General features: G+C 43.2%; 1 protein-coding gene across 4 annotated transcripts in view; it reads left to right on the forward strand.

Moving 5' to 3' along the window:
* The first annotated feature begins 13,541 nt into the window (after positions 1-13,541).
* LOC144591171 (tropomyosin alpha-4 chain-like) overlaps positions 13,542-18,978 on the forward strand; it is an 87,131-nt gene continuing 81,694 nt past the window's right edge. For 2 of the 4 annotated variants that reach the window (XM_078395539.1, XM_078395580.1), the window contains exons 1-2: positions 13,550-13,782; positions 16,213-16,338. In XM_078395539.1, the coding sequence (XP_078251665.1) occupies positions 13,669-13,782; positions 16,213-16,338 (240 nt within the window). In that variant the 5' untranslated portion in view covers positions 13,550-13,668. Of the gene's footprint in view, positions 13,783-16,212; positions 16,339-18,978 lie in introns of all 4 variants that reach the window. The other 2 variants (XM_078395614.1, XM_078395493.1) reach the window with 2 other exon arrangements.

Genomic DNA, 18,978 nt, shown 5'->3' on the forward strand with positions numbered 1-18,978 from the left:
CAAGTCCTGGTTGAAGCCGGGCATCCCCAGCAGGACGGTACGGCTGATGCCAGGGTGCGACTTGTCCTTTATGCTGCTGGCCTTGCCGAGGCAGCATGAAGTATAAATGGAGCCAATGGAAGGGAGGTTGGTTTGTGTGATGGTCTGGTCCGTGTCCACAAGTCGCCACAATTTCTTACCGGTCCTGGATGGAGCTGTTCCCAAACCAAGCTGTGATGCATCCTGATAACATGCTTTTTACGGTGCTTCTGTAGACGTTGATGAGGGTTGTTGGGGACTTGCCCAACGTCCGAAGCCTTGAAAGGAAGTAGAGGCGTTGGTGTGCTTTCTTGGTCGTTGCTTCAATATGGGTGGTCAATAGACAATAGACAATAGACAATAGGTGCAGGAGTAGGCCATTCAGCCCTTCGAGCCAGCACCGCCATTCAATGCGATCATGGCTGATCACTCTCAATCAGTACCCCGTTCCTGCCTTCTCCCCATACCCCTTCACTCCGCTATCCTTAAGAGCTCTATCCAGCTCTCTCTTGAAAGCATCCAACGAACTGGCCTCCACTGCCTTCTGAGGCAGAGAATTCCGCACCTTCACCACCCTCTGACTGAAAAAGTTCTTCCTCATCTCCGTTCTAAATGGCCTACCCCTTATTCTTAAACTGTGGCCCCTTGTTCTGGACTCCCCCAACATTGGGAACATGTTATCTGCCTCTAATGTGTCCAATCCCCTAATTATCTTATATGTTTCAATAAGATCCCCCCTCATCCTTCTAAATTCCAGTGTATACAAGCCCAATCGCTCCAGCCTTTCAACATACGACAGTCCCGCCATTCCGGGAATTAACCTAGTGAACCTACGCTGCACGCCCTCCATAGCAAGAATATCCTTCCTCAAATTTGGAGACCAAAACTGCACACAGTACTCCAGGTGTGGTCTCACCAGGGCCCGGTACAACTGTAGAAGGACCTCTTTGCTCCTATACTCAACTCCTCTTGTTACGAAGGCCAACATTCCATTGGCTTTCTTCACTGCCTGCTGTACCTGCATGCTTCCTTTCATTGACTGATGCACTAGGACACCCAGATCTCGTTGAACTCCCCCTCCTCCTAACTTGACACCATTCAGATAATAATCTGCCTTTCTATTCTTGCTTCCAAAGTGAATAACCTCACACTTATCTACATTAAACTGCATCTGCCATGTATCCGCCCACTCACACAACCTGTCCAAGTCACCCTGCAGCCTTATTGCATCTTCCTCACAATTCACACTACCCCCCAACTTAGTATCATCTGCAAATTTGCTAATGGTACTTTTAATCCCTTCGTCTAAGTCATTAATGTATATCGTAAATAGCTGGGGTCCCAGCACCGAACCTTGCGGTACCCCACTGGTCACTGCCTGCCATTCCGAAAGGGACCCATTTATCCCCACTCTTTGCTTTCTGTCTGTCAACCAATTTTCTATCCATGTCAGTACCCTACCCCCAATACCATGTGCCCTAATTTTGCCCACTAATCTCCTATGTGGGACCTTGTCGAAGGCTTTCTGAAAGTCGAGGTACACCACATCCACTGACTCTCCCTTGTCAATTTTCCTAGTTACATCCTCAAAAAATTCCAGTAGATTTGTCAAGCATGATTTCCCCTTCGTAAATCCATGCTGACTCGGAATGATCCCGTTACTGCTATCCAAATGCTCATCAATTTCGTCTTTTATAATTGACTCCAGCATCTTCCCCACCACTGATGTCTTCAAGGGACCCACATTTGCCTTGACTATTTTTTTCCTCTTCACGTACCTAAAAAAACTTTTGCTATCCTCCTTTATATTATTGGCTAGTTTACCCTCGTACCTCATCTTTTCTCCCCGTATTGCCTTTTTAGTTAACTTTTGTTGCTCTTTAAAAGAGTCCCAATCCTCTGTCTTCCCACTCTTCTTTGCTATGTTATACTTCCTCTCCTTAATTTTTATGCTGTCCCTGACTTCCCTCGTCAGCCACAGGTGTCTCTTACTCCCCTTAGAGTCTTTCCACCTCTTTGGAATAAATTGATCCTGCAACCTCTGCATTATTCCCAGGAATACCTGCCATTGCTGTTCTACCGTCTTCCCTGCTAGGGCCTCCTTCCAATCAATTTTGGCCAGCTCCTGCCTCATGCCTCTGTAATCCCCTTTGCTATACTGTAATACCGACACTTCCGATTTTCCCTTCTGCCTTTCCATTTGCAGAGTAAAACTTATCATGTTGTGATCACTGCCTCCTAATGGCTCTTTTACCTCTAGTCCCCTTATCAGATCAGGATCATTACACAACACTAAATCCAGAATTGCCTTCTCCCTGGTAGGCTCCAGTACAAGCTGTTCTAAGAATCCATCTCGAAGGCACTCTACAAACTCTCTTTCCTGGGGTCCATTTCCAACCTGATTTTCCCAGTCTACCTGCATGTTGAAATCTCCCATAACCACCTTAGCATTACATTTTTGACACGCCAATTTTATCTCCTGATTCAACTTGCACCCTATGTCGAGGCTACTGTTTGGGGGCCTATAGATAACTCCCATTAGGGTCTTTTTACCCTTACAATTTCTCATTTCCATCCATACTGATTCAACATCTCCTGATTCTATGTCACCCCTTGCAAGGGAATGAATATCATTCCTTACCATCAGAGCAACCCCACCCCCTCTGCCCACCTGTCTGTCTTTTCTATACGTTGTGTACCCCTGAATATTCAGTTCCCAGCCCTGGTCCTCTTGTAGCCATGTCTCAGTGATCCCTACAACATCATACTTGCCCATGACTAACTGAGCCTCAAGCTCATCCACTTTATTTTTTATACTACGCGCATTTAAGTACAACACTTTAACTTCTGTATTTACCTCCCCTCTCACATCGTTCACAATTGGCCCTGCCCTTAATTTCTTTTCCCCTCTAGAACTTCTGTTCCCATTCTTCTGAGAGTCTTTTGCAATATCTCCTGTATTCCCTTTTACCTCATCTTCATATTCACAATTTGTTAACCCCTCCCCCCCACTACTTAGTTTAAAGCCACAGGTGTCACACTAGCAAACCTGCCTGCCAGAATGTTTGTCCCCCTGCTGTTAAGATGCAACCCGTCCCTTTTGTACAAGTCACCCCTAGCCCAGAAGAGATCCCAGTGGTCCAGAAATCTAAATCCCTGCTCTCTGCACCAGTCCCTCAGCCATAAATTCATACCCTCTATCTCTCTGTTCCTGGCCTCACCAGCACGAGGTACCGGTAGCAGGAGAATTTGTTGGCGATATTGACTCCTAGGAATTTGAGGTTTTCAACCATTCCTACTTTGGCGCCGTCAATGCCAACTCGGGTAGGTGTACCGCTTCACTTCCTGACCTCGATCACTATCTCCTTTGTCTTGCTGACATTGAGAGGAAGGTTGTTGTCTCGACACCAGGATATGCAATTCTCAATCTCCTTTCTTCCAAGAAGCCTCTAGCATTGAAAAATATGAAATTTAATCCAACCGCTCTCATCGCTCCCTGCCGTGCTCCTACCTATCCTTTCTATTGAATTTGCTGTCATTGACTTCTGTCATTGTTGCTGCATAACCTCCCTGTTCCTGTATTCAATGCCCTGATTCAGGAAGGCCAGTGTCCAAATGCTTCCTTAACCACACTATTTAACTGCACTACCACCTCCAAGGGTCAGTTGACTTGTACACCAAGGTCCCCCAGTTCCTCAATACTCCCTGGGACACCACCATTCATGATGTATTTCCTCGGTTAAACTCCACCGTCCATTCCACCAACACATCAATATCACCCTGTAGCTTAGAACTATCCTCCGCACTGTCAACAACTCCAACAATCTTCGTATCATCTGCAAACGTACAGATCGCACCTCTTACATCTGCATCCAAATCATTCATATATATTGCAAGTGGTTTCGTTTATTATTGTCACATGGACATATTGGAACAGCGAAAAGCTTTTTGTTGCATGCTATTCGGTCAAAAACAAGAAGGGAACACCGCTACACACAGGAATCCAACCTCAAAACCAAATCTCTGCCTTCACCCTCTGTCTTCTCGTGCCAAGCCAATTTTGAATCAATTTTACCAAACTTGCCTTGATTCCATGAGTTCTCCACAAATGTCGCCTGGCCTGTTTGAGTACTTTCAGCACTTTCTGTTCTCATTTCAGATTCCCAGCAGTTTTGTTTGTTTTTTGCTTGACATATAAAGTAATTTATATTTACCAGGCTCTCTCCAACACAATTTATCTTTTAGTTAAACAAAACATTGTGATGCTTTAACTAGGATTCTTTAATTTAGGCAACTCGTTCCCAAACCTGCTCCAGAAACAACGTTATTTAATGTTTCTATGTCTAATGATTTAATGTTTAACAATTAAATGAGGCAGTTCAGCCTAGGTTCACGAGGTTAATCCCTGGGATGGCTGGACTGTCATATGAGGAAAGATTGGAAAGACTGGGCTTGTATTCACTGGAATTTAGAAGGCTGAGGGGATCTTATAGAGATGTATAAAATTATAAAATAACTGGACAAACTAGATGCAGGAAAAATGTTCCCAATGTTGGGGGAGTCCAGAACCAAGGGCCACAGTCTAAGAATAAAGGGGAGGCCATTTAAAACTCAGATGAGAAAAAAAACTTTTTCACCCAGAGAGTTGTGAAATTGTGGAATTTTCTGCCACAGAAGGCAGTAGAGGCCAATTCGCTGGATGAATTTAAAAGAGAGATAGATAGAGCTCTAGTGGCTAGCAGGATCAAGGGATATAAGGAGAAGCCAGGCACAGGTTACTGATTGTAAAGACATTCTAGCCTTCAAGGGAGTACAGAGAAGGTTCACCAGATTGATCCCTGGGATGGCAGGACTTTCATATGAAGAAAGACTGGAAAGACTGGGCTTATACTCGCTGGAATTTAAAAGACTGAGGGGGGATTTTATTGAAACATATAAAATTCTTAAGGGGTTGGAGAGGCTAGATGCGGGAAGATTGTTCCCGATGTTGGGGAAGTCCAGAACTAGGGGTCACAGTTTAAGGATAAGGGGGAAGTCTTTTAGGACCGAGATGAGAAAACATTTCTTCACACAGAGAGTGGTGGGTCTGTGGAATTCTCTGCCACAGAAGGTAGTTGAGGCCAGTTCATTGGCTATATTTAAGAAGGAGTTAGATGTGGCCCTTATGGCTAAAGGGATCAGGGGGTATGGAGAGAAGGCAGGTACAGGTTACTGAGCTGGATGATCAGCCATTATCATATTGAATGGCGGTGCAGGCTCGAAGGGCTGAATGGCCTACTCCTGCACCTATTTTCTATGTTTTCTATGTTTTCTATCAGCCATGATCACAATGAATGGCGGTGCTGGCTCGAAGAGCCAAATGGCCTCCTCCTGCACCTATTTTCTATGTTTCTATGTTTAATTATAGATACAAAATATGTTTTTTTTTAAAGATTGAGTTAAATTGGAAATCAAAGAATGCACTACACAATCATCCTGAATTATCAGTGAAAGAAGGCATGCCACTCCTTAATTTAAGTGTAAATTCTGATCTAATTCACATTGGCTAATATTGTTTAGAAAAAAAGACTGAAATGCCATTGCAGTTAAGCAGCCTCGTTACGAAGCTTACATCATGTTTTGGCTGCCGGGCAGATCTGTGCTAAATGTGGTTGTGATCTTCATCTACAATCTAGTCACAGCATGCAGGTAGTTTGCCTTAAATGGTCAAGAACTGTACGATAGAGCAGAAAGCATACACAGTAACATTGGAGATTCCAAACTCTCACTTCTTGGCATTCAATCTAACTTGGCTTTTGACTCGAGGTTTTGCATCAACATGATGCAAATCCTCTGCCATCTTTTCAGGAGAATAATTCCATTATAAGCTGTTTGTTAAACCAAATCTTTTTTCCTCTGCCCTGTTTTCAACCTCTGCTGAAATCTCAGCACTGTGCAAGGGTTTGACGTCAACTTGTTTGAGGGGCGTGGTGCTGAGCTGAACCCCTCCTCTCACAGGCACTGTATTCCCCTTAAGAGGCAAGGTTACTCATTGGCAAATAAGAACAAAGATCTTAGGTTCCCAACACCCTCTCACCCTATCCCAAGAGTACCAGGGCCAGTTGAATAATCAGAGGTTGGGAATCGAATCTGGGATTTCCTTGTCTGAATGGCAACGCGTCGTGCCTCAGTACCTGAGTAATTGAACAGGAAAGTGTCAGTTTATGATTCACCAGTAATTTGTGCCTGGCCTGATCAGGAAAGCCATGAGTTTTCACACAACATCCTTGTCAAGGGCTCCATGTCATATGGAGTGTTCATTAACGTATTATTTAATGTATGAATTCATGTCAGACTATTGCCTAACTATTGTGGGTGGCAGCTCTCCCAACTTGGCCATACCATAGTGGAGTGGAGCGGTCTCACTATTTCCAAAGACCCTCCCCCCTCCCCCACATCACTCCTGCGCTGGTATGTTCACTGGGAGGTTGGTGAGCAATAATCAATGGTAATCCAGCAGGCTAAAGTATGTCTGGGCAGTATAGATCATGCCACTCAACATTGTCTTCTTTTGGGCCACTTCTCATTAGTGGAACGGTATTCTCAAAGATCAGCAAAATAAAATCCCAGAAATAGTTGGGAAATCAAGCAGGGTCTGTGGAGAGAGAAGCAGCGTTAACAACCTTCAATCTAAGGCATAGTGACCAGGTGGTACATAAATAATGCTTACTGACCACCCAGTGCAAACACAGGCGCTGAGCATGGGAGGCAACTCAAAATGATCATAAGTCATCATAGCTGCATTTCACTCACTGGCCAGCCTGTCTTGCTCCAAGGTTTATAAATGTGTGCGGCACGGTGGCACAGCTGGTAGAGGTGCTGCCACATAGCGCCAGTGACCCAGGATCGATCCTGACCTTAGGTGCTCTCTGTGTGGAGTTTGCATGTTCTTCCTGTGATCATGTGGGTTTCCTCTAGGTGCTCTGGTTTCCTCCCACATCCCAAAGTTTGTCAGTTAATTGGCCTCTGTAAATTGTCCGGAGTGTGCAGGAATGGATGCTGAAGTGGAATAACATAGAACTAGTATGAATGGGTGATCAATGGTCAGCATGGACTCGGTGGGCCAAAGGGCCCGTTTCCATTCTGTATCTCTAAACCAAATAAAAAATTGTGCTTCCAGAAAAAAACCAGTTTGATATTGAATCAGAAGCAGAAATTACAATTCCTTTACTTAACTTAGAATTACTGGGAATAGACACAAAATCCTGGAGTAACTCAGCGGGACAGGCAGCATCTCTGGAGAGAAGGAATGGGTGACGTTTTGAGTCGAGAACTTTTAGGAATTACTGGGATCAGTTTCAGCATTCCACAGTTATTGCAATAACAGAAATGTTTACGGGGACATATGAATCCTATTGCTATTGATGTTTTTTTCTGGATTATTTGTCTGTTCCTATGCCCATTTATCAGATGCTAAATTTAGGGGAATAGAGCAAATCAGCATGGGTTAAATAAACGGTACTGCCTTATTGAACAAACAAAGTTTGCATGAATGACCTTAAATGTAGAAAGTGCCTTATTTAGTAACATTTGTAAATAATTGATTTAATGTTAGTTGACAAAGTAGAATAGGTTGGTTCTGGGTAAAGATATTTTAAATCTACATTAATTTATATCTAATTCACCCCAAAACTTCTAAATTTAGTTGGGTAACAAATACTAAAATAATCCTGAAAATACAATTGAAAATTGAAATTGTTTAAGATTTTATTGGATTCAAAGAGTTGCAAACTACCATTTTTAAATTCCGACATTTCAGTCATGCACAGTGGGTTTCATATTTCAAGTTCCCTTTTCCAAGCTGACAATGCTTTTCTTCTGTGTTTTTCTTTAATGCATTAAGAACAAACCACTTATTGTGAATCTGCCTGAGTGAGTCAATTGTTGGTAGCAAAAGATTTACTAACTTAAATACCTTTGAATGTCAAAGTTAAAATGTGGGATTCAAAATGTGTCTATGCGTACGTAAGACTAAATAGGTGAATATTTGTGACTGGATTCTCTGTAACACAAGCCCCATCAACAATAAGTCTGGCATGACGTGAATGGCAACAACCTCCTGCTTCTCATCTTTCATTGTGTGTCACACCTTTGGTATTTCTAACTTTTCATGATTTCTTAACCCCATGACTTGAACACACTACAGATGAATTTGTTTTACAGTTTCCTCTGAAAATACAAGATAACCAGCTTGAGATAAAATATAAAACTGAATGCTTAAATTCAGAAACAAAAGAGCAAATGCTGATAGTATTTGAAAGATTTCAGGAGCCGACTTTTTAACATCCTTAATAAGCATATTTTTACATTAGTCAAATGTGACATACATTCCAACCAATTTTTGCAGAATACATCTATTTCCAACAAATCCAGTGATAAATCCTGTGCTTCAACTGTAAAAATGTATCAATTATTGTGTGTTATAGCATAAAAGTCAGCAATTATGGAATAAGTTCAGCAATTAATACATTTCATTGATTGGTGGCTGGACAGATGGCACAATGTTGTTTCATTTGTGCAAGAGTTGCACAACCAGGACTTCACTAGAACCGCAAAATCAATGGTATTGATTTATTATTTCCACATGCACCGAGATACAGTGAAAAACCTTGTTTTGTGTGCTATCCAGTTAAATCACACCAATTACGAGTACAATCAGGCCATGCATAAGTACAACAGGTATTGCAAAGCGAACATAAACAAGTGAGAATAGCTACAGCTAAATTATAGCTAGAAAGTGCAGATAACAAAAGAGCAACGTCTGTGACAAAGTAGATTGGAAGATTGGGAATCCAGATTGAGCAGCACAGTGGCGCAACTGGTAGAGTTGTTTAGAAGTCATCACAGCTGAATTCCACTCACTGGCCAGCATGTCTTGATCCAAAGTTTACTAATGTGGGTAGCACGGTGGCACAGCTGGTAGAGGTGCTGCCTCACAGCGCCAGTGACCTAGGATTGATCCTGACCTCGGGTGCCCTCTGTGTGGAGTTTGCACATATTTCCTGTGACAATGTAGGTTTCCTTCGGGTGCTCTGATTTCCTCCCACATCCCAAAGACGTGCGGGTTTGTTGGGGTTATTTGGCCTCTGCAAATTGCCCTTAGTGTATAGGGAGTAAATAAAGTATCATTGAGTGGATGAGAAAGTGCTGTGTGAACGGGTGATCGATGGTCGGTGTGAACTCGGTAGGCCGACTGGTCTATTTCCATGCTCTATCTCAAAACTGAACTGAACAACCTTCGAGAGATCCATTCAATAGTCTGAAAACAAGCGGGAGAGAAGCTATTCCTGAATTTGGTGATATGTGCTATCAAGTTTTTTTTAAATTTGCCCAGTGGGAGAGGCGGGAAGAGGTACTGGCCAGGGTGTAATTGGTCCTTGACCATGTTCGCTGCTTCCATATGGTAGTGTGATGTGTTGTTGATTGTCCAACATCATGAAGCACTGGTCAATCCCCACATCAACTCGCACTTTACAATTAACTGGCCATACTGTGACACCTTCTGAATAGAACAGTCATTATCTCACAAGCCAGCGACCATGCGGTCCCCACAATGACAACAAATGACCCTCTGTGGGGTCTCTACTGGTGGGGACCCCATTCCCACAGTGTCTTTATTATGCCATATGATGACCTGTAAGTAATGATATCACTTTAAGGTAACTGAAGTGGGATGCTAAAATGGCGTACATTAAATAAAACACCTTTGTTTTTCGACTCTGCCTGGAAATCTGAGATTGCTTGTGAGTACTGTACTTAGAATATTCATGTAACATCACAGCATAAATTTGCAAAGCACAGTTTAAGAAAGATCATAGAACCATAGAAAAGTACAGCACAGAAATGGGCTTTTACAGCTCACCTCACCCACTATGATGCTCGTCTGCACTAATCTCCATTTGTCAGTATTAGGTCTCTTTTCTCCATATAGAAACTTGGAACTGCAGGTGCTGGTTTATAAAATAAGACATAAAATGCTGAAGTAGCTCAGCAGGTCAGGCAGCATCTCAGGACAACATGGATAGTTTAGTGCACTATTATTGTCAAGTACACTGAGGTACAATGAATAGCGTTTTACATGCTATCCAGTCAGAGAAATGACTAAACACGAATACAATCAAGCCATCTGCAGTACACAGACAACGGACAAAGGGTACAACATTCAGTACATTGAGGTCTGATAAAGTCCGATTAAAGATCGCTCAAAGGTTTCTAATGTTCTCCTGGGATGCTGCCTGACCAACCGAGATACCACAGCACTCTGTGCCTTCCCTTTCCTCCATTCTGTTCTTATCTAAGTACCCGTCCAAATGCCTTTTAAATGATGTAATAGTACTTGCCTCTACCACCTTCTCTAGCAGCTCATTTCAAATTTTCACCACTCCCTGTATGAAAAGCTCAGATCTTTGTTCATTAAATACACACAAAAAACACATGATTTTAAATATATGATCCTTTAATGATCTTCAGGGAAATGTATATCAATGGCTTAGTGAAAATATACATGTTTGGGTGTTCATAGACCCTCATTCAAATACTATGTACATAATTCAGTGCAGTACTGAGCAAGTGCTCTATTCTCTGAGTTGCCAGATTTCTGATGAGAAGTTAAACTAAGGGCCCTTCTGCATTCTCCAGTGAATGTGAATTGTTCAAAGGAGATCAGGAGTGTTCTCTTAGCACCCTGGACAATATTTAGCTATTAACTAGACCAAGTGGACCCTCCCCACTCCCCCCCTCCTCCCCTCCCCCCCTTCCCCCTCCCCCCCACTCCATCCCCCTCACTCCATCCCCCTCAACCCCCCTTATCCTCCCTCCTCCCCCCCTCCCTCCACCCACCCTCTCGGAGATAGATGAGAATAAAATGTGAATAACTTTAAAAATATAACACCGATTTCAATGAAACTTCTTCCATTAGCACCAAAGGGATGACAGTGAGTAAGGTGGGCCTAAAATGGTCGTGCTATCCTGTACAGTTTTGGCTGTAGTTCAGGAACAAACAAACAAACAAACAAACAAACAAGAGTTTTAGTATATAGATTGCATCAACAAAAATGAATTAACTCACCACTTTTCTCTTTGACATATACGACTTTATTCATGCACACATTGGCTTCTGTGCTTTGCTACATAGTTACAATTACGGACAATGCTTTAGAAACAACTTTAGACATAGACAAAGTAAGAAATGGGTGATATAAACTATTGCATTATATAGCAGTATAGTAATATGAACATTTTTGAGATAGATCATGATGAAAATTTTTACTCTGCTCTCAAGCAACCAAACTGTATGGTAAAAGCATATGTTAAAATAGGCTGTTAGAAGAAGTAGAAACATAGAACAATCAGTTCAGGTTACGAGGATACACAATTGGTTCCCAAGCCAGCGAGAGATGTGGTGTTGATCTAGTTGATTTGGGAGATGGGTTTGTGCCGGACCGGTTATTGAGTGAGCAGACAGCAGGAGCCAGACCTGTTGATAGGCATAGATGGAGTAGATGTGGAAAGGATGTTTCCACTGGTGGGAGAGTTTAGGACCAGATTTATAATGATCAGATCTGAAGAAGGGTCTCGACCCGAAATGTCATCCATTCCTTCCCTCCAGAGATGCTGCCTGTCCCGTTGACTTACTCCAGCATTTTGTGTCTACAACACTATTGTATCCACCTCCACCACTACCCCTGGCAGCATGTTCCAGACATCCACCATCCAGCCCCTACCACTTAAAACTATGCCCCTTTCCAATCTAGGAGAAATGTTCTGACTGTCTACCCGATCTATGCCTTTCCAAATTTTAGATATTTCTATCAGGTCCCTCCTCAAACCACTGGAGAAATACCACCAAAAATGTTAACACAGGATTCTCTAAATGCATTGGCAGGACCAGCAACACTCAGTCTCTCATACCAAGAAAGACAAGGGCTAGTAAATGCATGGGATTGCCACTCCCTGTGCATTCCCCTCTCAAGAAGCACACTACCTTGACTTAAAGGTACACTGCTAGATGTAATGCTGAGGCTCTATAAGGTGTTGGTCAGGCCGCATTTGGAGCACTGTGGGCAAATTTGGGCCCCATAATTGAGGAAGGATGTGCTGGCTCTGGATAGGGCCCCGAGGAGGTTTACAAGAATGATTCCAGGAATGAGTGGGTTAGCATATGATGAGCGTTTGACAGCACTGGGCCTCTACTCACTGTAGTTTAGACGGTTGAGGGGGGACCTCACTGAAACTTGCAGATGCTGGGTGTAGATATTGTAACGGTCAACTTAATGACACTGTGAAAGCACCCTCACCAAAAAGTGGTTCATGTCGGTATCTCATCACCACCTCCTCAGGAGCAATTAAGCACGGACAATAAATGCTGGCCTTTTTCCATGAACATCACAAAAATAAGTAATGGAGTTTTGCTTCAAATGTGGCCACGATCATCAAGGGCCTAAATGAGGGTTTTGGCAGAAGCCGATCTGTATGTCATCTCTACTTTACTGACTGGAATTTCCCCTTGGCCCTGGTTCAATCCTGGACTCGGGTGCTGTCCATTTTAAGTGTGTGTGTTCTCCCCATCACCATGCCTCTGCTCCAGATTCCTCCCACACCCCACAGTTGTGTTGCTAAGTTATTTGACGACTGTGAGCTGCGGTGCCCCTGGTGTCCCCTGGTGTCGGTGGGTGGCCAGAGAATGCGAGGATTCGGTGGTCGTGCGAGAGAAAACAGGTCACGGGGAACCAGCGAAGGAATGGGAGTCTGTTCGCAGACAGAAACCAGGTGGGCCAAATGCCCTTCATCCCTGCCAATATGAAAATGTAAAAATTCAAGTCCATTCGAGTTGATTGTCATATGATCGTACAGTGAGCTACAGATATTATGAAAATCATGCTCATGGACTCAAACACGAAAAACATATATATTAATGAAAAATTCTGCAAGGCAGTAAAATAACTTTCCAAAAAATCAAGACATTATTGCAAAACGCATTGCGGAATAAACAATGAGGTAACAATTCCAAGAAGAGTCATGCACATCCATAAATGCACTAATGGACTGAAAACTTTAAGTGTCTTTTTTTTACCATTTAAATGGATTGGAAATGGGACAGTTTGGTTTGAAGCTGATTCATTGCTTGCCTTGGGGGGTGAGTGGGCAGCCTAGTTGTCGGGGTTCACTGTTAAACAGGCTGCTCCTCGCAGTCTGGCCGCCCTGAGGTTTGAGTGTGGCCAGGAATGTGTGTAATAGGGAGAAGCTGGCGCGTTCTTTGCTCTCGCCTGCCTGACTCAGACTCGCATAGACGGCCAGCTTCGCACAACTGGAGTGAGACCACGTCCCGTCCCAGCGCCGCCCCCCTCACACTCACCGTCCTGCTTTCCCAAAAGAAGTCATTCCATTTCTGTTGGGGTTTTTTTTTTTCTTCCCCGGAAATCCTGCCCACTCCCACCTCCACTCCACTCCGAAGGCAGGTCTTTTATTTCTCCAGCAGAGCCACGCCGGGAGACTTCAGCCCAGCCCGAGTCCAGCACACAACCACTGCCTCCTCCTGCACTTAACGCCAAAGGAGCCTCTCTGATCCAGTTTGGGTTTTTTAAAAGCAAAACAAAAAAAGTTCGCAAGATCATGGATGCCCTCAAGAAGAAGATGCAAATGTTGAAACTGGAAAAAGAAAATGCCTTGGACAAGGCGGACCAGGCAGAATTTGAGAAGAAGGCGACCGAAGGCAGGTGTAAGCAGGTGGGGTGCTATTCAGACTACTGAGGTGCACAGACACACAGCAAATGCACCAGGCTCGCTGTAGTGTGTTTACTCTAATGATTTACCGGTTGACTTTGTAATTTTGATCGGACTTTTTGACTCGTTGTTTGTGTTCTTCCCCCACTCCCCTTTTGTCCAAACTATTGATAGATCAGGATGAAACTGTGGTCCCTAAATAGCATCGGGGCTCAGTAAAATATACCACTTGCAGTAGGTTGCCAGAAATGAGTCCCGGCCGAATCATTCCAGCTAACTAGTTTATGCTGCGAAATACTTTCCCCCTTGTTACTTTGAAGGTTTAATGAAAGTCTAGTGGCAACCCGAGAAGACGTGCTAACGCAGGCTGTTTAAGAGATCTGTGGGGTCCACTGGAGGTTGAAACGTTAAGCACCAGTTGCATTTCCGAAATTCCTAGCTAAGTCGTATATCATCTTTGGTACAATTGAAAAATGTGACTCTGACCAATTATGTAGGTGATGTAAGAAAATAACTGCAGATGCTGGTACACATTATATAGGTGGTGTTGATTTCTAATCTAGCTCGTTTGTTTTAACTTATTGTTCCAATATCCCCCCCCCCCCCCATGTTTCTGTTCGGGGTGTATTTCCTCACTCAGATTTTTTGAGGCAGGTAATCCTATAGTTCCAGATTTAACTGAGATATTTACTTCCCAATCTCTCCCCTTCCCCCTTCCTCTGCCCTAGGCATAGTGAATCTTGTCCAGATACAGTTACATTTCCATCTTTCTGTTGCCAGCACCTACATCTGATTAGTCAGCAGAAATTTCCTTTTTGTAGTTCAGGAGCTTTGAGGCCATATCTGACAACTGGTTTGATATTAAACTATAGGCAGTCAAAAAAGGCAACAATGGAAAACCTAAACTTAAATGTCACGATTTGTATTTAACTTTAATAGAGTATTAAACTGTAATCGGGGAATTGCAGACCAGTTAGCCTGATATCGGTGGTGGGGAAGATGCTGGAGTCAATTATTAAAGAGGTAATAACGGTGCATTTGAATAGCAGTAAAAGGATTGGTCCAAGATCAGCATGGATTTATGAAGAGGAAATCTTGCTTGACTAATCTTCTGGAATTTTTTGAGGATGTGACAAGTAAAATGAATGAAGGAGAGCCAGTGGATGTAATGTATCTAGACTTTCAGAAAGCCTTTGATAAGGTCCCACACGGGAGATTGGTGAGCAAAATTAGAGCACATGGTATTGGGGGTAGGGTATTGAAATGGATAGAGAATTGGTTGGCAGACGGGAAGCAAAGAGTAGGAATAAACGGGTCCTTTTCAGAATGGCAGGCAGTGGCAAGTGGAGTGCCGCAAGGCTCGGTGCTGGGGCCGCAACTATTTACAATATATGTTAATGATTTAGATGATGGAATTAGAAGTAACACTAGCAAGTTTGCAGATGACACAAAGCTGGGTGGCAGTGTGAACTGCGAAGAGGATGTTAGGAGGTTGCAGGGTGACTTGGACAAGTTGAGTGTGTGGGCAGATGCATGGCAGATGCAGTATAATGTAGATAAATGTGAGGTTATCCACTTTGGCGGCACAAACAAAGAGGCAGATTATTATCTCAATGGTGTCAGATTAGGTAAAGGGGAAGTGCAACGAGACCTAGGTGTCCTTGTACACCAGTCACTGAAAGTAAGCATGCAGGTACAGCAAGCAGTGAAGAAAGCTAATGGCATGTTGGCCTTCATAACGAGAGGATTTAAGTATAGGAGCAAAGAGGTCCTTCTGCAGTTGTATATGGCCCTGGCGAGACCACAACTGGAGTATTGTGTGCAGTTTTGGTCTCCTAATTTGAGGAAGGACATCTTTGCTATTGAGGCAGTGCAGCGTAGGTTCATGAGGTTAATCCCTGGGAAGGCGGGACGGTCATATGAGGAAAGATTAGAAAGACTGGGCTTGTATTCACTGGAGTTTAGAAGGATGAGAGGGGATCTTATAGAGATGTTTAAAATTATAAAAGGACTGGACAAGCTAGATGCAGGAAAAATGTTCCCAATGTTGGGGGAGTCCAAAACCAAGGGCCACAGTCCAAGTATAAAGGGGAGGCCATTTAAAACTGAGGTGAAAATAAACTTTTTCACCCAGAGAGTTGTGAATTTGTGGAATTCTCTGCCACAGAAGGTAGGGGAGGCCAATTCACTGGATGAATTTAAAAGAGAGTTAGATAGAGCTCTAGGAGTTAGTGGAATCCAGGGATATGGGAAGAAGGCAGGCACTGGTTACTGATTGTGGATGATCACAATGAATGGCTCGAAGGACCTAATGGCCTCCTCCTGCACCTATTTTCTATGTCTATGTCTATATAAAAAAACATTGAGCAATTGTGGCCTGTTTAATTATTCAAACTTTTCAATTGATTAATATTTCTTCTGATGATACTTTAGCTGGAAGAAGAAGTCAGCAACTTGCAGAGAAAGCAAAAAGCCACTGAAGACGAGGCTGACAAATACTCTGAATCCTTGCGAGATGTTCAAGCAAAGCTGGACACTGCAGAAAAGAAAGCCTGTGATGTGAGTCACTGATAATATGATGCCTGTTAAATTAACGCTTCCACAGAAATGATTAGTTTGCACCTCATATGATGTTATTACCAAAGATAGTTTAGCACCGGAAGAATGGGTAGACTAAGCTTATATTCACTGGAATTCAGAAGAATGAGAGGGGATCTTATCTATATACTAAAACTCTCATTTGTTTGTTTGTTTGTTCCTGAACTACAGCCAAAACGGTACACGATAGCGCAACAATTTTAGGCCTACTTTACTCACCGTCGTCCCTTTGGTGCTAATGGAAGAAGTTTCATTGAAATCGGTGTTACATTTTTAAAGTTATTGACATTTTAAAGTTTAAATCTATCTCCTCAGGAGGGAGGGGGTGGATGGAGGGGGGGGGGAGGGAGGATAAGGGGGTTGAGGGGGATGGAGTGGGGGGGAGAGGAAGGGGAGAAGGGGAGGGGAGGTGGAGGGGGTGGGGAGGGGTGAGGGAAGGGGTTGGGGGAGAGGGGGGGTGGAGGGAGCGGGGGAGAGGAGCGGGGGAGGAGAGAGTGCTGCACCAATGCAGGAGAGGTTTGGGCCCACTTGGTCTCGTAGAAACATAAAATTCTTAAGGGATTGGACAGGCTAGACACAGGAAAAATGTTCCTGATGTTGGGGGAGTACAGAACTAGGGGGTCACAGTTTAAGATTAAGGGCTAGGCCATTTATGACTGAGATGAGGAAAAACGTTTTCACCCAGAGAGTTGTGAATCTGTGGAATTCTCTGTCACAGAATGCAGTGGAAGCCAATTCACTGGATGTTTTCAAGAGAGTCTGATATAACTCTTAGGGCTAATGGAATCAAGGATCACGGGGAGAAAGCAGGAACGGGGTACTGATCATATTGAATGGCGGTGCTGGCTCGAAGGGCCGAATAGCCTACTCCTGCACCTACTTTCTATGTTTCTAGCACAGTCACCAAAGGCACTGGATGCTATTTTGTGAGGTGTTATCACTTTCTCGGTGAGATATTTTACTGAGCCCTGCCAGATGTTAGAAATATCATTTCATTCTTGATCACTGGGACCACCATTCTGTTCATGTGAAGGTAAGTCAGAGTTTTTAGGCAACTCTACCTGTGTTCTGTTGTACCCTAAGTTTCTTCCCTAAACAGATAAATCAAATTCAACTCCCAAGCAATACAATACAATATATCTTTATTGTCATTGTACAGGGGTACAACGAGATTGGGAATGCGCCTCCCATACGATGCAATAAATACGATACATTTTTTACAAAACTACTTCCCCAGCAAACCATACCTGGATGGACATCTAAAAATTAATCATTCCATTATCTACTCTCTGCCCTCTCGTGCAAAAGGGAGCATTCTTCGTGGAAAATAAATGCAGGGTTATGTTTCTGGTCTGTTGGGCAGTAAATTGTTTGCGCTGCAGTATGAATGAATATGGTTGGATGTCCACTGCCTGCCATGTGTTTAATTACATTTCAGCCACTAGAGGGCAGTGGCAGCTAAATCAGGACTGGCAAGTTTGGCAACTTCATTTCTCATGGGTGCTTCTGACTTCTATAAACCATTGAAATAATACAAGTTTAATAGGACAGGACTGTGGAACAAAGTTATTGGCCCTCTGACCCACAATTCTACAGAATTGCAGAAAACAGATTTTATGGCTGTGAATGTGTGTACGGTGAAGACTACGACATGGGAGCAGAATTGGGCCATTCGGCCCGTCGAGTCCACGCCGGCATTCGAGCATGAGTGATCTACTTTTCCCTCTCAATCCTATTCGCCTACCTTCACCCTATTACCTTTGACGGCCTCTGATCAGGAGGTAAAGGAGAGTAATGTTCTTTCCACAGACTGAAGGGCAAGTTAGAGGATGATGGATCTCAGGATGCCTTCAAACACTTCCCATCATCTGAGCCATAGTCCAAAGCATTGAACATGCAAAAAATGGCCTAACATTTTTTTCAGTAAGAAATTATGAAGGGAAAATCAAAAGTGCAGTATCTCAGTATTGAAAGTTTCTGGAATTTAACAGAGAACTAGATATAGCTTAGTGTAAGAAAATAACTGCAGATGCTGGTGCAAATCGAAGGTATTTATTCACAAAATGCTGGAGTAACTCAACAGGTCAGGCAACATCTCAGGAGAGAAGGAATGGGTGACGTTTTGGGTCGAGACGTCACCCATTCCTTCTCTCCTGAGATGCTGCCTGACCTGCTGAGTTACTCCAGCATTTTGTGAATAAATACTTTAGATATAGCTTAGTGTAAGGAGAGAATGTTGTCAAAAAATCCTTCAAGAATTAACTCCTAAAACTATCTAGTTTTAACTTCAGAAAATGTATTAGTCAACCGTCTCCAAAGACGTACAGGTATGTAGGTTAATTGGCTGGGTAAATGTAAAAATTGTCCCTAGTGGGTGTAGGATAGTGTTAATGTACGGGGATCACTGGGCGGCACGGACTTGGAGGGCCGAAAAGGCCTGTTTCTGGCTGTATATATATGATGATATGATATGATATATATAAAGCCTTGGTTTTAATCTTCCCTAATTATAAAACACTAATCTGAACTTTCAAATCTGTGATTTGGATTTCACCTGAAGTGGACTGATTGGTAAAAAGGTTTATTCTGAATTAGGTAGCT

Source organism: Rhinoraja longicauda, chromosome 1 (genome assembly GCF_053455715.1).
Source record: "Rhinoraja longicauda isolate Sanriku21f chromosome 1, sRhiLon1.1, whole genome shotgun sequence".
Classification (NCBI taxonomy): domain Eukaryota; kingdom Metazoa; phylum Chordata; class Chondrichthyes; order Rajiformes; family Arhynchobatidae; genus Rhinoraja; species Rhinoraja longicauda.